At 41.6% G+C, this 22,459-nt stretch overlaps 1 protein-coding gene across 1 annotated transcript in view; it reads right to left on the minus strand.

Moving 5' to 3' along the window:
- Positions 1-4,273: 4,273 nt before the first annotated feature.
- LOC114003386 (protein hinderin-like) overlaps positions 4,274-22,459 on the minus strand; it is a 35,062-nt gene continuing 16,876 nt past the window's right edge. The window contains exon 3 of the mRNA XM_027750335.2: positions 4,274-7,589. Coding sequence (XP_027606136.1) covers positions 7,373-7,589 — 217 coding nt within the window. The 3' untranslated portion in view covers positions 4,274-7,372. The remainder of the gene's footprint in view (positions 7,590-22,459) is intronic.

A 22,459-nucleotide genomic window follows, 5' to 3' on the forward strand; every position in this document is an offset into this window, starting at 1 on the left:
AGAGGTTTTGCTCAGCTGCGTGCACAGATGGGTGCCAGCTCATAGAGAAAAATGCTCACATTTGCTCCCTCCCCAGGGACCTTCCTACTGCACAGGCCACCCTGTGGGCAGCAGGAAAAGCTCAGCATCATCAGCTGAACAACCAGGGAGCCCTTCCCAATCAGCCCTGCTCTCTGCAAGGTCTTCTATGGCTTTTTATTTTATGAAGGTCTAATTTTTTTCCCTTTACTGTCATCATGTCAATTTTTTCCCACAACATGGCTGATGACTACTTTTTTAAATAGAGGACAGTACCAGTGACATTCTGACATTGCCAATACAGCCAGAGTACACCCACCTGAGCTTTTCAACATGGGAAGTTAGGGCTGTTAAGAGTCAGATTGACAGCCTTGGTAAATTCAAATCCTCCCTATAGCAGGCAACAAGGAGTTATTAGAAACAGACAAGGCTTTCAGGTCACCAAGTCCATCTCCCACCCCACCTTTTAATTGTCTCTCTCACCCATGCTATAAATATCTGACTTTTCTCATCTTGTTTCCTCATTATGTCAATTCTAGCAGTCCCTGATCATTTTTATTACTCCTCACTGAAATCTCTCCAATCTGCCAGTAAACTCTCTGGTAATGAGATCCCTGTGCTAAAGGCACTAGTTCAAATAGAGGGGCACCAGCTCCACTGACAAGGAGCCATTTACTCTGCAATTCAGAGATGTCATCGCCTCCGCACCTGCAGCTCAAAGTCTTCTTGTCTGTTTTTACTGCTTCGTGCTTTGTTCACTTGTCCCCTTCTGAGAGTTTGTGTTGTCTGGGTCTCACCCATCCCATCAACCATGTGTCTGTCAGACTGTTTTCAAGGTGTCTGAGTTCACAGGTGCTGCACCCACACGTTTATGCTCCATCCCAAATTGAATCCTACAATCTTTTTCTTTCTGCCTCGTATTTCTACTTCACACGATTCCTTCGTCTTCAACTCTTCTAAATTTAGCAGGGTCTCCTGGTTTCACTTAACAGAATTTCTGCTTCAAGAAATAGGGCCATGATCAGAAGTGCAACCAGACCAGGTACTGTGGCACTAAACCTGCATTATATGGGAAAACTGTTGTTTAAACATGTCTTAAAATGGCTTTTGGTGGTCTCTTTGCAAACACGTGTTTCTTCTTCGCAAGACCCCCCACGGTAGTGTTATCTCAGGAATGTCCTGGGAAGATGTCCTAAGGTGTTTCACTGGACCTTGTTAACCCCTTCCTGTGATTGGGTGTTCCTGTAAGCCCCTTGAGACTTCTAATTGGTTACTTTGTGAATCCTCCTAAACCCTATAAATGTTACATCCCCAACAATAAACGCTCTCTTGCCTCCTCTCCACGCTGGTGTGCTGTCTCTGTACCAACCATGGGACCACGTGCGTGGGGGGAGGGGAGGGCACCTCTCCCCTCCAGGCTCGGGGCCTGAGAAACCCCTGGTGCTGGAGTTCCCTTTCCCCGTCCCTCAAGACGTCGGAATGGTTCTTCAGATGGAGATGGAACTAGAACTGGGCCTCCCCACGTCGTGGGTGGGGAAAGGGATCCAGAAAGGTACCCAGCCCAACACCTCCAAAAAAGGCTCCTGAAAGTGCCAAAATGGAAATGCTGTGCAGAATGAGGCCACGCTGTCACCATTTCACATCAACAGCAGCTGGAACTGGGCATTCTGCTCTAGTGTAAACCCTTCAAGATGCATAAATGATAAAGTTCAGAAACAGGCACCCCAAATCACCCAGGAGCTGGAAAGCAAACATTAGGACACAAGGCGTAAAGGATGCCATCTCAGCAAAGAGAAGGCTGGACCAGGAGTTTATCACTCCCTTTGGGTTACTCACTGTCTGACAACATGGGAACTTTGCAATCCTGCTTCCAAAGGCACAACAAAGTTCAGCAGCTGTAAATTCAAGGTAGATAACCCCAGCCTCAAAATAAGGCAGTTTCGCAGCAGGAAGAATAATTGAATGCTGGAAGATTTTAACGGGGCGCTTTTAAAATTTCAATGCAACTTCCTCGCAGTCAACCCTAACTTGAGAAAGAACCAGCTTTTGTGTCTGTGAATTCATCTTGTCCTTTCCTTCCTTATCAGGTCTAGCAGAGGAGAGGAGTTCCCACACTGTCCTTAATGCTCACGATATTCAACACTCTGTGTTTGGATAACTGCTTTAATCTAATGCATGCTTCAAGGTTTTAAGGTAGTTGCCAGTAAGCAACCAGGAAAGATAACTTTTTCCAACTTTTCACTCTCCTCTTGTCTGCAGAGAGGAGACCAGAAAGAATGAACTTACACTCCCAGACATGCCATGAGCGAAAAGTTATTTTTACGTACTCAGGATGACTCCCAAATTAAGGAAACTAAGAAGTTATGGCTGTCACTGCAGCTTATGGATTAGTTTGTCTGCTGGGACCATCTGTGCATCTCTTACCTTACATATGTTAGGGCCTCACCAGTCAGTGACATCCGAGTTTCTCCAGCTTAGCTTCCCAGAGCCTGAAATGACCCCTTCAAGCCTCAAAATACATGAAGTCTGAGAGCTTCAGCTTCTGTTCCATGGCAATAACTGGCCTACACGCTTCTGCTCTTACAGCTTTCATTTCACAGACAAATTGTTGGTGGATACATCCAACATGTTCTGCTATGGGCCCTAATATAAGTCAGAGCCCCTCTGAGATCTGGTGGTAAAACACACTTCACCAAGAGAACCTGCTGTAGAGGGAGGCAAAGTGGCTCCCCCAGAGCTGGGAAACAAAGCCAATTCCCCCACATCCCCAGCCCTGTGCCGCAGTTGGGGTGCTGTACCACCCCCTGTGAACTGTGGAGTCATCAAGCACCAAAACTGACCAGGCCAGGTTCTTGCTCTTTTTTAGCTGAATTCTGCTTCCAAACACCAAGGATCACCAAGAAATCTCTGCTACATAGCCATGCCAAAGATGCTTAAGGTAGTTGTCTCTCATCTACATGGAGTCACAATACTGTAAAACATTTATTGTCATTGTGAGCAGACAAGCCTTCAAGTGATGCAGGGAGTGGAGCACATATGGATCACAAGAGGCACTTTCCAGAGGAAAGCCACCCAGTCAGAGCTGACTTCACTGCTTCTGCTGGTTTAAATCACCTCATTCAATATTCTGTGTTGTCTTATGTAGCATGCAGTTATGTAAATTTATAAATCATACACTAATTAGCACACAATTTCGTAAATTTAGTAACAGTGAAAAAGGAGGTTTCTAACTAACCAGGCTGTGCTCTCTCCCCCACAGATAGTGCAAATTCAAACACAGCCTGGAGGTCGTATTTCAGAAAATCTCTGCTGCAACTTTTAGAGTTTAACCCCAGGCTCACGGGCACTTTCAAGCGATATCTCAGGCTCAATTTCTCTGAAGTGCAGCTAAGCCCTTTCCTCTTCTTCCTTAACACCAAACCTCCACAGATCATTGGATCACTGCAAATTTTGTTTTGTTTATTTCTCCCTTATTCAGATTCTTGCTACATTCAGTCTTATAGTCTTCTGTCATCTAAGTCACCATACCTTGCTGGCAACTAAATTCAGTCCATGCCCTCAGTTATACACTTGTTCTGCACTACTGCACTCCTTGTGCTCTGGCCTCCTTGTCCAGCTACTCTAAAGGGGAGCAACTAAGTTAGGTCAAGGTCATTTTTCCTTCTTTCCCTCATTTGCCAAGTATCCCTTGGACAGTGGCTCCCCAATGCAGGAACATGATCTAGAAAAGGGGTATGGAGTCATAAACCTCTAAGGGAACCTGTGCTTGAAGACATTTCTCACTCCAAGACATAAACACACAATTCTCCTTCATCTGCTTACTATAGTTTAACAACACAGCCCCACCCTCTGGCTCACCTCCACTTCACCTACACCTTTAGTCATCCTTTGGTACAGTTCTCTGCCTTGCATCTTTATCCTTGCTTGCTTTCACTTCATTCTTTCTTCCTTACTCTTTAATTCCACCTTTTTGTCCAAAGCATGGTGCTGGCTCTCCCATTCTCTTCTCTTTTGTATTTTGAGACCTTTCCCCTACTTCTTGCTGCAAAAGAGGTCTTGCTTCTTCTCATAGCAAGACTGGTGTCCTGGAGAGGAAGAGGAGGCTTAAAATGAGCTCCTCATGTATCTTAGCAAACTGGAGACTCACAACATACATGATGTGATGATGTGGGAAGTGGAACAAATTGTCAACGGCAGTATTGATGTCTGAGCTGGACAAAAACAAGAAGATAAGCCAAATAAAAGTCTGGAAGGATAAATGAAACTCCCAGATAATTTATTAGATTAAGACCTCACATACATATATAAATATGTACTCAGGATGGGATTCAACAGCAACACTGGAGAGGCTAGACATGGAAAAGGTGTGATTACTACAGGTCCATGGTGTGCAAAGTGCACAAAAGCAGTAACTACACAAACAGACATCAAGTGTGTGTACGAACATCTGAGGAAGGACAAAAATTGAAGGCCTGGGTGGGAGCCTTAGAAAAGCCACGTCACTCCACAAAGCCTCACGTAAAACACATCCACATGTGTAGCTGGAGAATATTCACTGGGGACACTCTGGACAAACAGTCCATGGCTGGACTAACTTGGCAGCTCCCAATATAGGAGCTTAAACTTAAAAGGACACTGTCAAGTGATTGCTTTTGCTAGCTTAATTTTTGCATTTCCTCCACTGTTTTAGCAGATGGAAAACAATTCCCCTCCCAGTCCCAACTACTGATTTTGTCCTTTCCTATTTGACAATCATTGATTTTTTTTTTCTAAGGCTATAAATGTTTTAATAACTTCAACTTTGTAGTGCCTCATGGCAAAATATCTTTGCTTGCACTGACTGCTAAACACTATTCCTAATGTACTGCTGATAACTAGAGCAAGAGCCAGCATTATAAAAAATGATTTTCCACAGGGTCTATGAAATTAATAGGTTTTGTTTCTTTGTTCACATCTCACAGAGAATTAAAGCATACAGGTCTTCAGCCATCAGACGTTTTAACCATCTTTATTCTAGAAACCTTTGCTTTGTGAAGATATGCCTCCCGTGTAGCTCTGACTGATGGACAGCACCTTAAGCATAGAGCCCACAAACTTGACAATGTCCTTTCAAAAAGAGCTACAACCAAAATACAGATTCAAGTCAAAAATCACCTTCATAACTACAAATTCTTATGGACAAAATGGATCATAAGGAATCTAAAGTAGTTAAATATTGGCACCCACAAAAGAACCAAAGAAGAGAATGCTCCCAACGTAGTGTTCTCGACTGGGTACACAAAGGCACCTTTCAAGAAATAGACATGTATTTTTTGCTGTTTCGAAAGGTCAGTTAGCACTTATTAGAAAAGGCAATTAAAGTTTCAGTCAAACTGGAAAAGAGAAGAGAAGAAATTGGACTGAAATCAGAGAACTGTTTCTTTATAAATGCCAAACCTTAACGAAAAAAAACACTAACAAAACTAAAAAACTCCATAAAGAAACCCCAAACTTTAAGATTTATGTGACAGTCATTTCTTCATGGTTATCCCCAGTTTTCCTGCTGGTCTTTGTACATTTTTATCTTTTTTCTCCTCCTTTTTCCTGCCCTTTTCAAGGGCTGGCTGACTACTCAGCCAGCAGAATGAGAAAACTTATTTCCCCACTCGCTATACTCGGGTCAGGGCACTGAATACATCTTTGGGGCTCTTAGCACAAACCTGTGCCTTCACAGGCTCAGGGAGTAGAACGAGCGGGACACTCAACAGCAGATGGACATATTCCAAAGAACTGTAATACGTAACTAAAACCAGGACAGACCACACAGGGGCTTTCCACAGTAGTAATTTTCTGGTCCAGCAATGCTGCTTCCCTCCTTTAAACTCCTCCAAGCAGCTTTTAAGATTCAGCTGGGATGCACAAAAACGGTATCACCTAATTTGTGATTAAGAACTGGGCCTGAGCGAAGCAGCCCAGAGTAACCTGAGGTTCTTCTTCCCCTTCATCCTCCTTTTGTTTTGTTGCCATGAGAGCACAGTGCTGCCAGGGGCAGGTACACCAATGCTCTCATTGTGCTCCCAAGCCTTGTGAGCTCCTTGCAGAGCATTGCACAGGAGTCAGCGTGAGGGAGGCAGGCAGCAGCCATACCCCAAGGATCAGCACAGCAACCCCCTGCCATTAAGATAAGCAGGGTTGCCTAAAGAGACCATCTGAAAAGCGGTACTGGCCCACGAAATGGAGTTTGGGAGCAAATGGCCTAGAACTTGCCCGCGCTGGCTCAATTCTACCTTTCCCTCGCTGCAATTTTACTGTGCAAAATGAGTATTTTAGCCTCATATTTCTAGGAACACATGCCGGTGGCTACTGTTACAATAAAATATGAACACTGCATTGTGGAGAAAATGACCATTAATCCTGTAATCTGCAGTCATTTTTACCAATTCGGCACATTTCTTTAAATAACCAAGTACATGCAGTAGATGGAAGTGCATTTAAATAAACTGAAATAGATACAGCATGAATAATTAAAGCCGTCAGGAAAATGTGCTTCGCGAGCCGCTAGTGGAAATAATTACTGATTTGTCTTATTTACAATGGAGCCTGGATACAGGATCAAAATAGTGCAAGTTAGTGAAAATGTCTTAAGACTGCTCTTATACTACAACTACTATGTATTTCATCTTGAAAAGTACATCAAATAGGTTTTGGACCTCTACAACGTCTGACTCTGTTCTGCTATTTCAGGGTTAGGTTACCAAGCACATAAACTCTGTCAAATAGCACTGATTTAAAGAGAAATATAATTCAAACGGGTGCCTAGTACATCAACCTGTAACATCATCTACTAACATTATCAGACACTGTAGAGTTGAGCTTACGATATATCCCCTAAAAACTCAGTGTTAAATATCAGAATGTTGAAGAAAAAAGTAGATCATAAAAATCAGTGAAAAAGTAATAAAGTGCTTGTACCTTTATAATATGCCAGGTTTTAAACAGACTTGTTTAATTAGAAAATAATCTACTTCGAACATGCTGGTTCTTGAATGTTAGGCAGTTCTTGCAAACTGCTTTAGAGCCAAAAAATCGATAATGAAATATACTTCCGATATGAGGCTGGCAAAACTGTGACTTCAATCTATTAGAAAATGTTGTAGATTAAAAAAAATTCTATTTTAAATTGATTACTTGGCACATGAAAGGTTTAGAGAAAAAAGCTAACGCTTTTGGACTGGCCTACCCCAACAATATACTTGCATCATGATTACTAAATCCAAAATGAAACTGGATGATAATTAGCTATGTTTTAGAAGAGGAAAAACAAGCAGTTGTCACTCAAATAATTTAAAAATTGGCTGTAGACCAATGAGTTGTATCAAATGAAAAAAATCTCCTCGAGGAGCCGGCTCTCCTCCATCTCCTCTGCTCTGCTCCTGGAGCTGCCAGGGCTCTGGTGCCATGATGATGACAGCCTGTGGCTCGCACGACGAGGCGTGTGCATTTTGTTCCTGCCGTCAGGTTCTCTGCAGAGGTGTCCCGGGGCAGATATCGGACTCATCGCTTCAACCAGGTCCAGAAGACAGGCTTCGCACCTACAGTCACACCAAGAAAACAGAGCTCCATTAAGATCACAGCACCATGCAGGAATTGAATCCAGTCTTCCTGCCTCCATAAATCAGACTAGACCTGCATTTGTCTGATGGGGGCCACCAGCACAGAACGAATTTTGCTGTATGGGCTCCTGTCAGTAATGACAGCACAGAGGTAGTGGAAAAGAGGTGAGCAAACCATGGGTGCTCAGGTTATTTTAAGCTGTTTCATCAGCTTTTCCATTTGAGGTGTGCAATGTCTTAGTCACACTCTGGAGACTGAACACAGACCTCAGAGATATGACAGCCAAACACACAGAGTGGGTAAAAGGCAGACCCACACCAGTAACGGTAAAGCAACATGCTGCACCTTTTTTTTGAATAGACCTCTACACTTGATTTAGTTTCCCAGGGATTTGAAAACAGCAGGAGACTTTATTACTATTGCCACAAACTGCATGTGCTTCCTGTAAATCTCTATGTACTATATGGAGTCTGTCTGGTGGAAGCACTGGAGGAATAGGATCTAAGCAAGGTAATACAAAGACACCCAGAGAAAAGGCAAAGGTGTAAGCATTACTCAGGCTGTCCTTTAAGTGGGAGTACAGATGTGGGGGAAGGTTGCAAGCCAGTGTTATCTGCTAATGCACACTGAATAATGGCAGTTACTTCAGACAGAGACTTCCTATTAATATTCACACGAGACAAGACCTGATCTAAATACCAGCACAGGATTGATCATTACAATATATTTCCTCCTGTCCAATTTTAAATGTCTTAAACAATACCATTTCCACTGCTTCCCCAGGGAGGCTGTTCTCTGGTGCTATCTAAGTGATAACTAAGAGTGATATCCAAGAGATAGCACTCCAGAGTTTTACCCAAAAGTCTCCTTTGTTCCATCCTGTTGTTAGCACTAATCTGCCTGATGTTCCCAACCCTGAAGTAACTCACACATTCAAAGACTATCAGGCACAGAACATTATTCACAGCATCCAACTGAAAGCTGGTGCTGTGGATTGGATCCATAGGGTCTTTCTCTTGGAAGCAAAAGAGTTAATTCATAGCATGAGAAAACACCTCAAGCTGTTCCCTGCTTTGAGAAAATCCCCTGTTTCTCCTTTCATGACAGTAGGAACATAGAAAGACTAAGCAAATAATACAGCTGGGGTAGGTCTGTCAACTCAGATGGGATGAAAAATTCTTAAGAACATTCACAACAGTTTATTGATGTGAAAGATTAGCAGTGGCCAAAGTATATCCCAAAGGCAGACAGACCCCCACTCACGCAGCAGCAGCAGGCAAAAGGTTCTCCTTCCCTAAACTAGCCATGCCATGCAAAACACTCTTCATTTTCTCCAGCAGCGGGTGCTATGTCCCATCCGTCCTCAGAAAACTGTCACAGAATCACTTAGGCTGGAAAAGACTTCTAAGATCATCGAGTCCAATCTGTGACCGATCACTGCCCTGTCAACCAGACCACGGCACTCTGTGCCATGTGCAGCAGTTTCCTGAATGCCACCAGGGATGGTGACTCCACCACAGGCTCCCTGGGTAGCCTGTTCCAATTCCTGACATGACAGATGCTTGTCCTCAACCAGGTAACTCGCTGTTATGTCTGAGACACAGAACTACTTCCTTGGCTCAAAGGAGTTAACAGTGGTACTCATCTCATGGTTTTATACCAGTGTTAATGGTGACCACTGAAGTTATTCTATAAATGTTTTTATTTCCTTCCATTTTTATTGTTTCTTCTAGTCTGATGGCCACCATCATTTCTAACACAGACCAGCTTGACATTACTGCCTCACAGAGCTCTCTCCTCTGTTTGATTATAGATTGTTTTATTTTCCTTCAAATGTACTAGCTTGCATGTCACTCAATCAAAAACCCAATTTGCAAATTTCTTTTTCACATTTAAAGCTATGTGTCTTTCTATTATCTCTCTGTTTAAATCACCACTAATAGCAAAAAATTAGTAACTCAAACAAAAAAAAAAAACACCAGCTTTTCTTTCAAATGGACCTTGTAAGAGGCTAACCCTAAGCAAGCATGATGTCTTTCCGTTACCCCAGCCAAAAAGTTCAGAAGGACATGGGAGTTTTGGGTAGTCAAACGAGACCATTTTAGAGGCCTCTGTAAGTTTGTATTAGCATTCAGAAATACCCTTTAAAAAACCGAAGCTTCTTAAAGATATCTCCAACGTAAAATGGAATAAGCTGCACTGATAGTGAGAACTAGCACACAGATATACGAGACTTTTTACACAAAGTTTTGGACTAGACTCTGTATAGATACAGACATATGCTTTGAACTCCCAAAGAAACCCAGTTAACACATAGGCTGGTTTCATTAGCCACACCTAAAAGTTCCTTTTAGATTAATCTAGTCTAGCATACAAATGCTTATCTCCTCTGACGGCAGTGCTATCATAAAATTTCAATTTCTCCAGCAGCCACATTCAATCACAGATTAGGCAGGGGGAAACCAAACCAGCCAGCACGTTTATAGCAAATGTGCAGGCCCTAGATTTCAGCAGTACCTTCGAGTTCATTTCTTCTGCAGGTTTATCTAAGTTTTACAGCATTTCTGCTATCAGGAAGGCTAAATGATTTGGCAGATTACAAGTGCAGCAAATAGCAAAGATTATTTAAAAGACCAGGTGTTGTAAATCAGTCTATTTGACACCACAGTTATATATGCAATAAAGTGAATGAACTCTGCTAACAGAGACTATCTGATAAAGAGAATGCTCCTTGCAGGTATTTAGTGTTTAATCCCAGGATAATGGTTTGCCCTGGTTTGTCTAGGCAACATCAGACAGCATCTGGCTGGAGGCAACAGAGTAGACCTAGAATGGTTTGAAACTTGCAAAGACAATTTTCTCACCTTTTTTTTTGTATCCTAATATTTAAAAGACACAGTCAGAATGCTCAAATCCTGTAATGAAACTTTCTCTAAAAGCAGGAGATGTATTCTTTGCATGACTTGAATAAATGCATAAGTAAAAACAGGCTTCATTATTATTATTAATACAACACTTAATGGCTTCAGTGAAGTCAAAGCTGCAGAATCAGGCACTCAGAAGTCAGAACACTTCAGACAGGAAAACTGATCTGGCAAACTTGGCTTATGAATAGTGAATGCTCTTTTAATGCAAACGAACAGCCAAGGGTCCCCTTGTACTGTTCATGCTTCCCAAGGAGAAAAAATTCCCAAAAGTTCTGCGGAAGTACCAGCACTGTACATTAAGCCACATACAGAAACTCCTCACATCTAGATGTTCAACCAAGCAAAGAAATGTTCCATCAGTGCTAGATGCTTACACTCATTTGCTTTGATGGGTTTTGCCCTCTCAACAGAAGGAAAACGACACGGGCAACTGTCCCTTTAAGGATGGTGATAATTCGGTCTGTCCTCACCTTTTTGGTACATTTGCTAGTGGGCTGGAAAGAGCATCTCCGCAACAGACTGGAAAATAATCTTTTTTCTAAGTCTGGCTTTGACACTTTCCCCATGTATACTTTTTCATCTAACTTTCATGAGCTTGAAAGTCTGCATGTTTCATCACAAGAGAGGAAAATTTGTAAGGTCTACGAGTTTGGATTAGAACTCTAACTACTTAGACAGACAAAGTCTGGTGAAAGTAATGATCATAAAGTCTCCAAAAATGCCATCAGGAGATGGAACACAAAGAACTAGTGTACGAAGCAGGAGGAAGGCAGGGCCACATGGAAGAGGACAGAGACGAGAGCAGAGAGAACAGACCGAGCTAAGACTTGAAGCTCTCTTCCAATGAAGACACTTCACCTTTGCTTTTATTGTAGAACATAAAACTCCAAATACAGCTCAGAAAGCAGCACAGAGATGACCAAACTATCTGAGAGGTTTGAACCACTGGGAGCAAGCTGGTATAGCTGGGTCAGTGCAGAACTGTGACCTGGGTGGCTAAATCTATCCTGGTCAGGCATTGCATAGTGCTGAGACAGGATTCCCTTAATCTCCTCTGCACTACTAACACAGGCTGCTGGAAATTTGTCTCCTCAGCCCCTAAAGCCCTTGTGGAAATTTTATTAGAAACTTTCAGCGCCAGCTCTTAATTAAATAAGTATCTAGTGGAGTTTGCAAATTCTTAATGTAAAGGAGTTTTGTAGTCTATCACTAAGGTAACAGGAAACATCATCAACCATTATGATTCAGAACAGATCATTAAACATTCACATTTTAAAAAGGAAAACAGTACAAAAATAAATACAAGATGGCACAAAGCCAAATCCTTCATTTCACAGTATTTGTGTTTCACTGCCTGTGCAGCAGAGTACAGCTCTCTGAACATCTACATGTGCATCTTGCTTTGTCTTGTGTTTCCAAATCAAAAGGGAAGGAAGACTTTCACATTTCTGTGACAAACACACGAATGTGGCTGATGCTCTGGGAACCATAAGAACACTTATTTCCCAGGATGGTTGCTGAGAAATCACCTGAAACCACTTGGTATTCTTTCTAATAAAACCTATGGGGCAATGAGAGCTCAGAGAGTCCCACAGTGTACAGTACCTAAAAAATGGTCAAATTATGCAAGAATGATGCACAGGACTCATAACTGTGCAGGATATTAGAAAGAACAGTGCTCTTGAAGGGAACCACTGAGCATCCTTGCCTCAATTGGCTGAACAATGATGCTTGTGTATTTATTTAGACATTTGGGATACACCATTGAATTTTTAACGTTTTTCTATTTCCCATTGCTAGTAAAATATATTATAATTCTTACACAATGTCCGATTTTTAAACTACACTAATGTATTTTCATATTGTGCAGTCCCATTTAACTAATAATATTATTTGTTCCTTCCTGAAAAAACCAGCACAACCTCAACAAGTTTGATATTTGGAGGAGCAGGAATTTCCCCATGAGGCAAAATAACTAAACTTATTAGAGTCATAAATACTCTGGCAGTAAGATATATGTATATTTCTTTAAACAAGCAGTGTCAGATATTACTTGATCACTATATTAAGAGATATCTTTTCATTTACAGTCTCTGAAAATTTATTCTTCAACCATAAATGTGTACAAAACACATGGAATGTCTCTTTGAAAGGTGATGGCATTTCAACAAAGCAACTGGCAATACGGCTTTGGAGATTAGTAGCTGTATAGGCTTACTTTATTTAACTGTATATACCAGAGGAAATAAAAAGGTTTATTTTTATACTACTGCTTATATTTTCAACATAAAGTTCACAGTGATTTACTAATGTTACATGAATTGCCTCTGAATTACGGTACAGTATTGTGCCTAAGTACAAAGCCTAACACTATTTTGTATTCATAAAACACAGCCTGCCCCTGAGCACCTTACAAATGCTAAATACAGCTAAAAACACATTCAAGGGGTAGGGAACAGACCCATTTTACAGAAAATTAAACAGTTTATTGTTATGATAGAGCAAATATCGAATCCCCTGTTTGACTGGAACAAACAGGGCAAATAAAAGCAGAGAAATAACAGATGCAGATAAGAAGTGGCCTCAGCAGCCAAAACTACCTGAAACCTGGAAGACACCACACTAGAGATACAACCCCAGGTTATCTGGAAGAAACACCTGTGATGATCGATTGATCACCCATGCCCAAGTTAATCCAAGCTCCACAGGCAAAGGGAAGAACTCCACTCAAATTTGAGTCCTAACCACTCTCTGCCATCTTTATTCTTGCATCCATAATTATTGCATAAGGGATGCTAGATTTATCTCTATGGCTTGTCCTTCCAACATCCATATACCAACCCACTGTCCATAAATTTGACTAATTCCTTTTTCAGCCTGCAGCTTCCACAATGTCCCGTGACAGCCTGCTCAGGAAGTTCATTGTTATCGAAAGACAAACTTTTGTTTTCTGTTTTAACCTCATGTCTTACTAGTGTTGTAAGTGCTTTTTTAAGGATTGACTGCAGTTAGTCTCTCTTACATGGTGGAACCTGGCAAAAAACAGTTCACATTCAACTTACCCATCACCTTCACAACTCTGCAAACCCCGATCATTTCTTATTCAGTCTTTTCCTATCCAAAATCATAGCTTCTTGATCTCTCCTTAAATGGCAGCTGCTTCATCCTGCTGATCAAATTAATTGTCCAGTGCACATTTCCCAGCCTCCACTACATCTTTCTTGAGAAGCAAAGAACCAACCAGAATCAAAATGCAGGTACACCAAGACTTGTGTATCCTCAAGATCTGTGAAGTTCTAGGAAGCTTTGACCTCCACAAATCCTAACCTCCTGCTCTGAGTTCAGTATCACATAGGCATGGTGTTGATGACCCTTCCCTAGGTAAATTACAGTTTCATTCACTGCTTTTTTTTTTTTATTTTCTTGCTATTGACATGTTCATTGGACCACGTGAAAGAACCAACAAATTTATTAGGTCACCCAGGAGATTTTCCTGTTCCCTTCTTACTCCAGCTCCCCGGTGAAGAACCAGCTCAGTGGGTTCCTGTGGGACCCCAGTGCTGACTTTTCTTCATCATGATAAATGAATATTAAGTCACTTTGCCTGCTATCATTTAATCACCAGTAAATCCATGGAAGGACTTGTCCTCCAATCCTGCAGAAACTTGATTTCTTTGACAACTTTTGGTGTGGAACCTTGGGCAAAGTCCTTTTGAAAATCCAAACACATAATGTCCACTAGATCAGGATCCACAGGTCTGAGCTGGTACCTCCTATTCTTTCTTATCCCCTCCCAGCTCTATGAATATAATCCAGGTTTTAACCAGCATGCAATATATTTGGCCCAGCAAACTTGAATATGTCAATGAACATGAGAGGCTGATTGGGAAGGAAATGAAAGCTGAGAAAGAAAAGCTGACTTTGCAGTCATTTCCTGAAAGGCCACAAGTCAGGATAGGGGACCCTGAACTCCAGTGTGAACTCCATCTTCAGTGACCAAAACACACCCTGGGGGGATATTCCCATGTAGTGAGTGTCAAGACACCAAAACAGAAAAAAGGAACACAAACAAGGGCAATTCTTGAGGCCGAAACATCACAAGAACGAACAAGATTTAAGTCGAGAATCAGAAACAAAGGGATTGTGACAGCCTGAGATTCCCATTTTACTTTCAGGCAGGCTGGGACTCAGAGTAGATACTTCACTGTGGGATACAGGAGGAGGCAAATTCAACACTGCTTCACTGTATTTAAACCAACTCCAGGTGGGGACGTATTTCTCACCTGTAAGAGGTCTGTATTTTCCAAGAGCATCTCAAAGTTTCTTAATTCTTAAAGAAAAAGATCAGACTGCAGAATATTTCAAAGCAATTAAAAAAAGATCTGAGCCTTTTATTTAAAATATATCACACAACGTAAAACAGAATATATTTATACAGTGTCCTCAGCAAGAGCCTCCCGAAGGGCTGCAAAACCCACACCCAGTAAGAGAGAGCTTACAGTATCAGAGACTTTTAGAGAGCTCTCCGAGGCAGAATTCACAGAATCATAACCTAGAGAAGGAAAAGACTTATTAGATCATCCAGCCCTCTCCCTGCTGACAGAACTGTTCCCTACAGTGTGCTTCCTCACATTTGCTGCTAACAATCAGCCTCTCTCTGCTCTCCTTGGGAAGCCATTGCACAGCTAAATATATCTCATGCTATCATTACCATTATTACTTATTTATGGGCCACGGTATAACCTAAAGGGCCTTGATCAGGATCAAGGGGACCAACTCTACTACCACTTGTAAGAGCAGTCCTCTCTCCAAAAGAGCACACAGTCAAAATAGATAAGCCAAAGCCCAATGGGAAATATATAACATACCATTAAAGAGAACAGAGTAGTATGGGAAGTGCCACAAATGTTCCATGAATTTTTGCTTCAGAGTTTGGTAGGAGGAAAAGGTATGTGTCACGAATAAGAACATGTTTCTGATAGTCAGCGAGAGATAAATAAAGTGGATTTTCTTCCTCCCAGCTTCACCCTATTAGTTGTGGCTAAAGATCTGGCATGGTACTAAGAAATTAGCCTTCTTTTTTGGTGCAAATACACCGTAAGTATTTGAACAATATTACACTTCTCTGTTCTGCTCCGGTCTCAGTCAACATTTATCTGAGCCACACGTATTTTAATCTTCTCTCATAAATCAATACCTCTAGCATAGCAACAGATTTTGCCACTCTCCTTCCATCTTTGACGTTTTTTTTCCAGTAAGCAATCACCCAGAAATAAGCACCATATCCCCTGGAGGGGTTACACTGAAACAGAGAGGAGATCAGCTCCCTCCAGCACTCACGCAATGCTTCTCTGTACACACTCAGACTTTCTGCTGCTGCTTCCTTGCTCCACAGGTCCCTCTCTTAAGTGTATATGATGCAAAGCAGTGTATCAACACATCACCATGTACTGCAAGACCTACAACACTGATGAATTCAATGCCTCTTTTTCCAGGGTTACTCACAATTATCACTAAATCTTGTGGAAAATGGCATCAGAGATTACGGTTTTTGCACAGGAGAATTTGGAGAGAGGCAGCAGAATTGAGTAACAGCATCACACCTTTGCTAACCAAAATGTGCTGTGCTTGGCAATGTTGAGGGACAAGCCTCCCTCCCCAGCGTGATAAACAGTAGTAAAGAGTTAAAGACGACTTAGTCTTGAAAGGGGCTGAGCATTGCTGGTTTGCCCCTGGCCCTTTGCATACCAAGCAGAGTCAGTGCACTAAAGGACAACAGGTCTAGGAATGGCATCTCAGAAAACTTGAGCCCTAAGGCAGGCCTGATAAAGAGATATTTCTTCCCCAGCTTTCACCCTCGCTTCACCTGTGATCTCATCCAACCAGCTGTCATTACCAAAATAAGAGTTGCTGCTGCTCTCAATCCTCCTTGCTACACAAACAGGCCATTCTCACCTACCTGCTGGTCAGAGACCAACACCTGCTTTCCTCACCTTTCCACACTTCCATCTCAATGCTCCCAGTCTTCAGTTATCCTACCTCTTTGTTCCTGGTACTTCAGCCTTTTCTATTATTTCCTCATCGGCCCTTCACTCATACCCTGCTAGCCTGTTACCAACCTGTCAAACACAATTCAAAGGGCCTCTTTATTGTTTTTGTCTCTGTGTGTTTTTAGTAGCTAAATTATAAGTAAATAAGTGAACTCCAGGAACAAGAAACACCACAGATCATTTCTTTTAAGGTATGGCTGCGGGCTGCAGCTGAATTGGCATAACTGAGCTTGTAATAATTCTGGAAAGGGGAGGGTGAACAAAGACATGAGTGCTGGGAAGTAAAGAAACCTTTTAAATCAGATCTGCCACTGACAGAAGAATAATTTAGAATGAAGTTTTTGTATAAAAGAGAGAAATTACAGAACCAGGGAACTACCATGGAGTTTAACAACCACCTTCCGCAATCACTCTGTTTGTATTGTCCTTCTCTCCCCTCCCACACACCCGTTTCTCTCTCATCAAGTCTGAAAGCTCTTCAGATCAGAAAATGAACCTCGGTATATGTACAGCACCTGGGGCCCTGATTCTGCTGTGATATTACATAATAACTTTGCACTTCAGAGCACGCTTAGCTTTTATTCCCTTTAAGCACTCTGTCATCACAGCATATCTTCAGTAAGATCTTCACCCTTTATTGTTCTGGGCCAAAACTAAGCTGTCATCATCTTTTCTGCCATACCTCATCCCCCTACATCTCCTGCCTTAACAGCCTTTCTTCTCAATTTTTTGCTCTTACAAGTTTGTCCCCAAGCACCTTTCCCCTCAAAGCAAACTCTAATTCAATGAATCATCTTAAAAATTGTGCTTTTTCTTTTATAATGTACTAAAGCCTCTGACAAAGGGTTGCATATGTATGTCACAGTGCAACTCTGCATTTCCTCTCTGCCAGTCTTGGTGTTGCTCCTAAGTTTTGATTTCTTTTCCGTGTCTCATCTCTTCTTCCCAGCATGCTTTCAGCAAAATTGGGACAACCTTATACCCTAGAACTCTGTGGGTATTAAATAAGTACAAAACAATTTTAAGGGGCATGGCTTAGGGGGAAAAGAACCCCACTACATACAGCTTGCAAAGTCTATAACCATTTACATGGATTAGCAACCTGTCTTTTTCACAAGCTCAGTCCAAAGTCCCAGCCTGCCAGCTAATAAATCAACTTTGTACAGTTGTACAGTCACTGGGAGATCTGCATAGTTTTAGGTCAAGCACTTATAACCATTTTATGATTCCAAAGCTTCTTACCTTGTCATTTAGTTACTGAACTGTGAGCTTTCATTGACTTTCTAACCATTGTGGCAAGAACTGCAACTAGCTGTGCAAGATTTAAAACCTCATTGAGCAGAGGAGCAAAATCAGGCTGCAGTAGTTTTAAGTATATATTGGGGTGGAATCATGACCCTATGGAAGCCAATGGAAGTTCTGCCACCACTTCACTGGGGTTGGCTTTCTTCCCTGCCTGCTGCCATTTGTTGTATTGGGGTGTATTGGGGTGCAAGCTCTCTATTCCACACCCTGGAAATAAGATGCCTCAGTGAATGCTTGGAAATAGTTTATTTTACCTTTTTTTTTTTTTTCTCTCTCTATCCTGGTAACATATTTTACAGTCAACTGCTGTACCTAAACAGCAACTCTTCTTGTGGATCTGCATGATTCTTCCTATCCTGCTTGTCAGCTTAATTTCTTCTGCTGTGGCATGGAGTGTGTAATAGCAAATCTAGCACTCAAATTCTTCTGTTTCTTAATTATCTCTGCCCTGTCAGCTATATCACTGAAAACAAGTTGCCATTTGACAATTCAGATACAAGTAAACATCAAGTTGTGATAATATAGAGTCCTGTATTACTGTCATTATGGAAAAAGCTGTTTCAAGGAGGCTTAAAAAATTAAATAAGCCCAGCACTTGTAAATGGCCAAAAACCTAAAGATACCTGAATTATTCTTCAATATCTTAATCATTCCGTAGAATCATGATCTTGTATAATGGCCACTTTAAATGAAACGTTTGCTGCTCTGCACAGTTGCCACTTCCTTCTAATTGTGAATTAAAGCATAATTTAGGGTGGCTCTATGCCAGCATGACTAGAAAAATTTAGACACTAACTCTGGTTGAAATAGGGAGGGAAAAGCAGATTTCTTTAAGTAATAGAAAATCACTCATCAAGTTGTACTTTAAAACAAAACACTAGAGCTTGAAGTTGACAAACTGACTTGAATTAAGCCACATAAAAAAGTGCTTGCACTGTAAATCTTACAGGGCAAAAGTGATGGTAGGTTATCATTCTGTTTATTAGCATGCACTTTGGAGAGTTCAGGGCAAGTATGGATACGCATTCATTCCATTTTATGCCGCACATTACTGAAAACACATTCCCCATAAATAATTCATAAGTGCATTGTCTGAAATTTCAGATTCCAAAAATACAACACAGTTTTCAACTTTATGGTTGCTTGGTCTTCAAAACAGAAATAGACAATTGGATGGATGGACTTAGCAAACCTGATAAGAACCCATCAGTCAGAATTACACTCCAGAGGTAAATGCAAACCTCTCCCAGCTCCTGATCCCTGGAAGCAAGGCTATGGTGATAGACTCTGTGCTTGTGCTAGCAGTTCCTTAGTAGGGAACATGAAGAAAAGGAGAAAGGGTAGAAGTAACTAAGTAATGAGTGTGGTGAAGAGCTAATAGGTTGAAATTGTGTAGAAATCCAGAGGAATTTAAGGTATAGCAACAGTCAAAATACAGATACTGGACATACTTTGCCTTGCTAAAAGCCCATTTTTATGATCAGACTGCACTGCAAACTTGAGCTCTGCTTGTTGCTCTCGGCTTTTTATTGGTATCAGTTTGTTAATGACATAGTAACTGGCATCATCTTTATGCCAGCTATGCTAACATAAGAGAGGCAAATAGGATCTTGAAACTCATCTAAAGTCTAATTCCTGCACGTAGCAGAGTGACCGCAACACCCACTGAAGAAACTGAAGTATGCTTCATAGGCTAGAGTGCTTAAGGTTTATATGCACTGTGATTCTGTATCTTGCTGACATTATATATGTAGCTTATGCTCAGTTGCTTCTGTTTTCTTCATACTGTGCTCAGAAGACTGACATCAGATAGCAATGGCTTCCCAGCCAGATTTGCATTCGCTTGCTCTGTTCTACTCACCTCCCAGTGACAGGCACACACAGTTTTGGGTACCTTATCTAGAGAAACCTTTGGTGCCCAGCTCCTAACAGAACAGCCCATAATCTCCCTATGCACGAGCTCTGTATCTGAACTCACTCCCTCCGATTTGCTTGAGAACAAACACTGCAACTGAGCTCATTGGCATCCCAACATACTGACTGCTTGGGTGCAGACCATATGTGAAAAAACAATGCTCTAATAAAAATTGTATTCCATCACCCAACTGCTGTAAAACTGCCTACTCGGTGCTCCAATATGGAAAGGTTGGGACTATCTGTCACTTCGTTCATTTCCAGGTGTGCTGAACTCTCTGGGGTAATCTTTAAATCAGCTGAGATTTCATACATCAAAGATGAGGATACATAATTCAAGAGGAGCCACTGAGATAAAACAGTAGCTGTAAAAATTACGACATGTTGGTGGTGCCTGGTTTCGCATGTCAAAGAAGGGCTGCACACAGCCAGCACCAGAGCAGGTTGTGTGGCAAAGCAGGTAGAGAGGTAGAGTCCTCGTAAGCTTCACAGGAACACAGGCACAGAACAGGTCTGACACTGTGCAAGTACCGGGTTGTAAGGCACCCTACAGAAAAAACCAGCAGTAGGGCTCAGAGTGTGAGGCGCTCAGGCCTGGTGTCCCTTGGCTGCAGTCATTGCACGCTAACAACCTCTTTCAAAAACTTTACACAGGTGGTAGCTGTCCCACTGAGATAAATTACCTACTTTCAGCTGCTGAACAGATGGGCAGGGAAGTGAAATTTTAGTTTGTTCATTCCCAGCAGTAACTAGCAAAGATGATCTCGGCCGCTGCAGGATTACTTTTCGATAACCACACACCTGCGGACAGTCATGATTCTGTTAGAAACTACATAAGGTCATTAATAGGCTACAAAATAAGGCAGGGCATTGAACAGCTCAAGAAACTAAGTCTCTCAGTCCCATATTCTTCAGAATATATCTTAGATTGAGAGAGGCCAAAAAGTGTGCAGAGAGGGACCTCAGCAGGCAGGAGAAATGGGCCCACAAGAATATCACAACATGCAACAACAGGAAACTTCAGGTCCTGTACTTTGGGAGAAACAACTGCAGGCACCAGCACAGGCCAGATTTGACTGCTCCAAACAGGGACTCGGAGGGTGCCTTCCAACCTCAGCTACTCTGTGACTTTGTAGTGAAGTACTGTTCATCAACACAGACAAAAGAGCAAGGACAGACTATCAAGGACTGGACACTGACCTCCCCCTGCAACACAAGCATGGTACAAGCAACGAAGCTTAGAAGACCAATGCCTGCAAACCAGGAAGCTCCATAAACCAATCCAAACATAAACCAAGGACTTCTGGCTAGAAAGGTTTGCAACTCATTAAAACTAGGATTATTGGATAATTGGATTATTGATATATTTAAACAAGGGTTTTCCCTCCCTTTCCCACATATTTCACCAAATCACTTGCATGTATTCATATACAAATTTATCGTAGTGTAGTCCAAAACCCCATACAAGCTTTTCCTTTTTAATAAAATGGTCATAGCCATGCTGTAAAAATCTTAGTAAAAATAGTTCTAGTATTTCAGCTTGCAAATATTTTCCTGGTAGAAATCCCGAGCTAACTTTTCAGCAAGATCTCTCAAAAGAAATAGAACTTAAAAAAAAAAAAAAAACCAACAAAAAAACCAACAGCAAAAAACCCCTCCCAAAAAATACACTACAAAATGAATGTGACCCAGGGACTTACCCTTCTATGCAACAACACGATCAGAGTGCACAGAGACAGTGAAGTCCGCAGGGCGTGAAATTAAAATTTTCACACAGATACAATGAAGTAATGATACAATGTTACAACCTTGGCACAAAAATCTTCTGGTTTGAGTAAAGTCAATGTCATGTGATGTTACGGTTTGTGCACTGCTAGAAACAGTCTGCTGCTAAAAAGTTCATAACAAAACAGAAGGAGAGAAAGCAAGAAAAATGTACAGATAATTACAATAGGCCTGTACATTCTAGTGATGTGGACGTCCCTTAAGATGCTCTTCACAGTTGTATCTAGCTGTCAATGCAAGCTGAGTTAAGAAAACACACTTTTCTTTCATGCCTGGAAATCTAGATGCTGAGAGGCCATTAGGAGATATGAAAAAGACTGAAAGAGATTTGAACTTGGCAAGGAAAGGGGAGGGAGAGGGAGAGGACAACTCTCTTATGAGGTCGGTTTGTTGCCTACAAACGAGGCAGATATACACGTTCAAAATTCCAAGCATATGGATAAGAACAGGGATGCACAGAGCAATTAACAGAGTCAAGCAGAAGCTGGGATGAGCAGCAGCTGGAGCCCTGTTAAAGTCCTTCTAGGAATTGCTTCACCTGTTACAGTAAAAAGAAAAGGCAGCGCTGGAAGAACATAGGCTCCTCAGCAAAGACAAGGTCATTGGAACAAGAGAGGAGCTTGAAAAATTCTGGGCAGAAGTTGGGACAGGGGCACAAACACTTACAAGACTGTGACACATCAGACCGGAGTCTTGCAAAGCCAGTTACAGACCCTTCATACTGCACCCTTCATACTACAGATACACCAACATAGTGCCACAGGGAATTAACAGATAATCTGCAAGAAGCCCAAAGCATTTTATTTCTAAGACTATGAAAAAGTCTGCAAACTCATAAATCATAAAGCTGCTTGTATATTATGATGT

Source organism: Pipra filicauda, unplaced genomic scaffold, assembly GCF_003945595.2.
Source record: "Pipra filicauda isolate LSUMZ 115617 unplaced genomic scaffold, ASM394559v2 scaffold158_size1702193_pilon, whole genome shotgun sequence".
NCBI lineage: Eukaryota > Metazoa > Chordata > Aves > Passeriformes > Pipridae > Pipra > Pipra filicauda.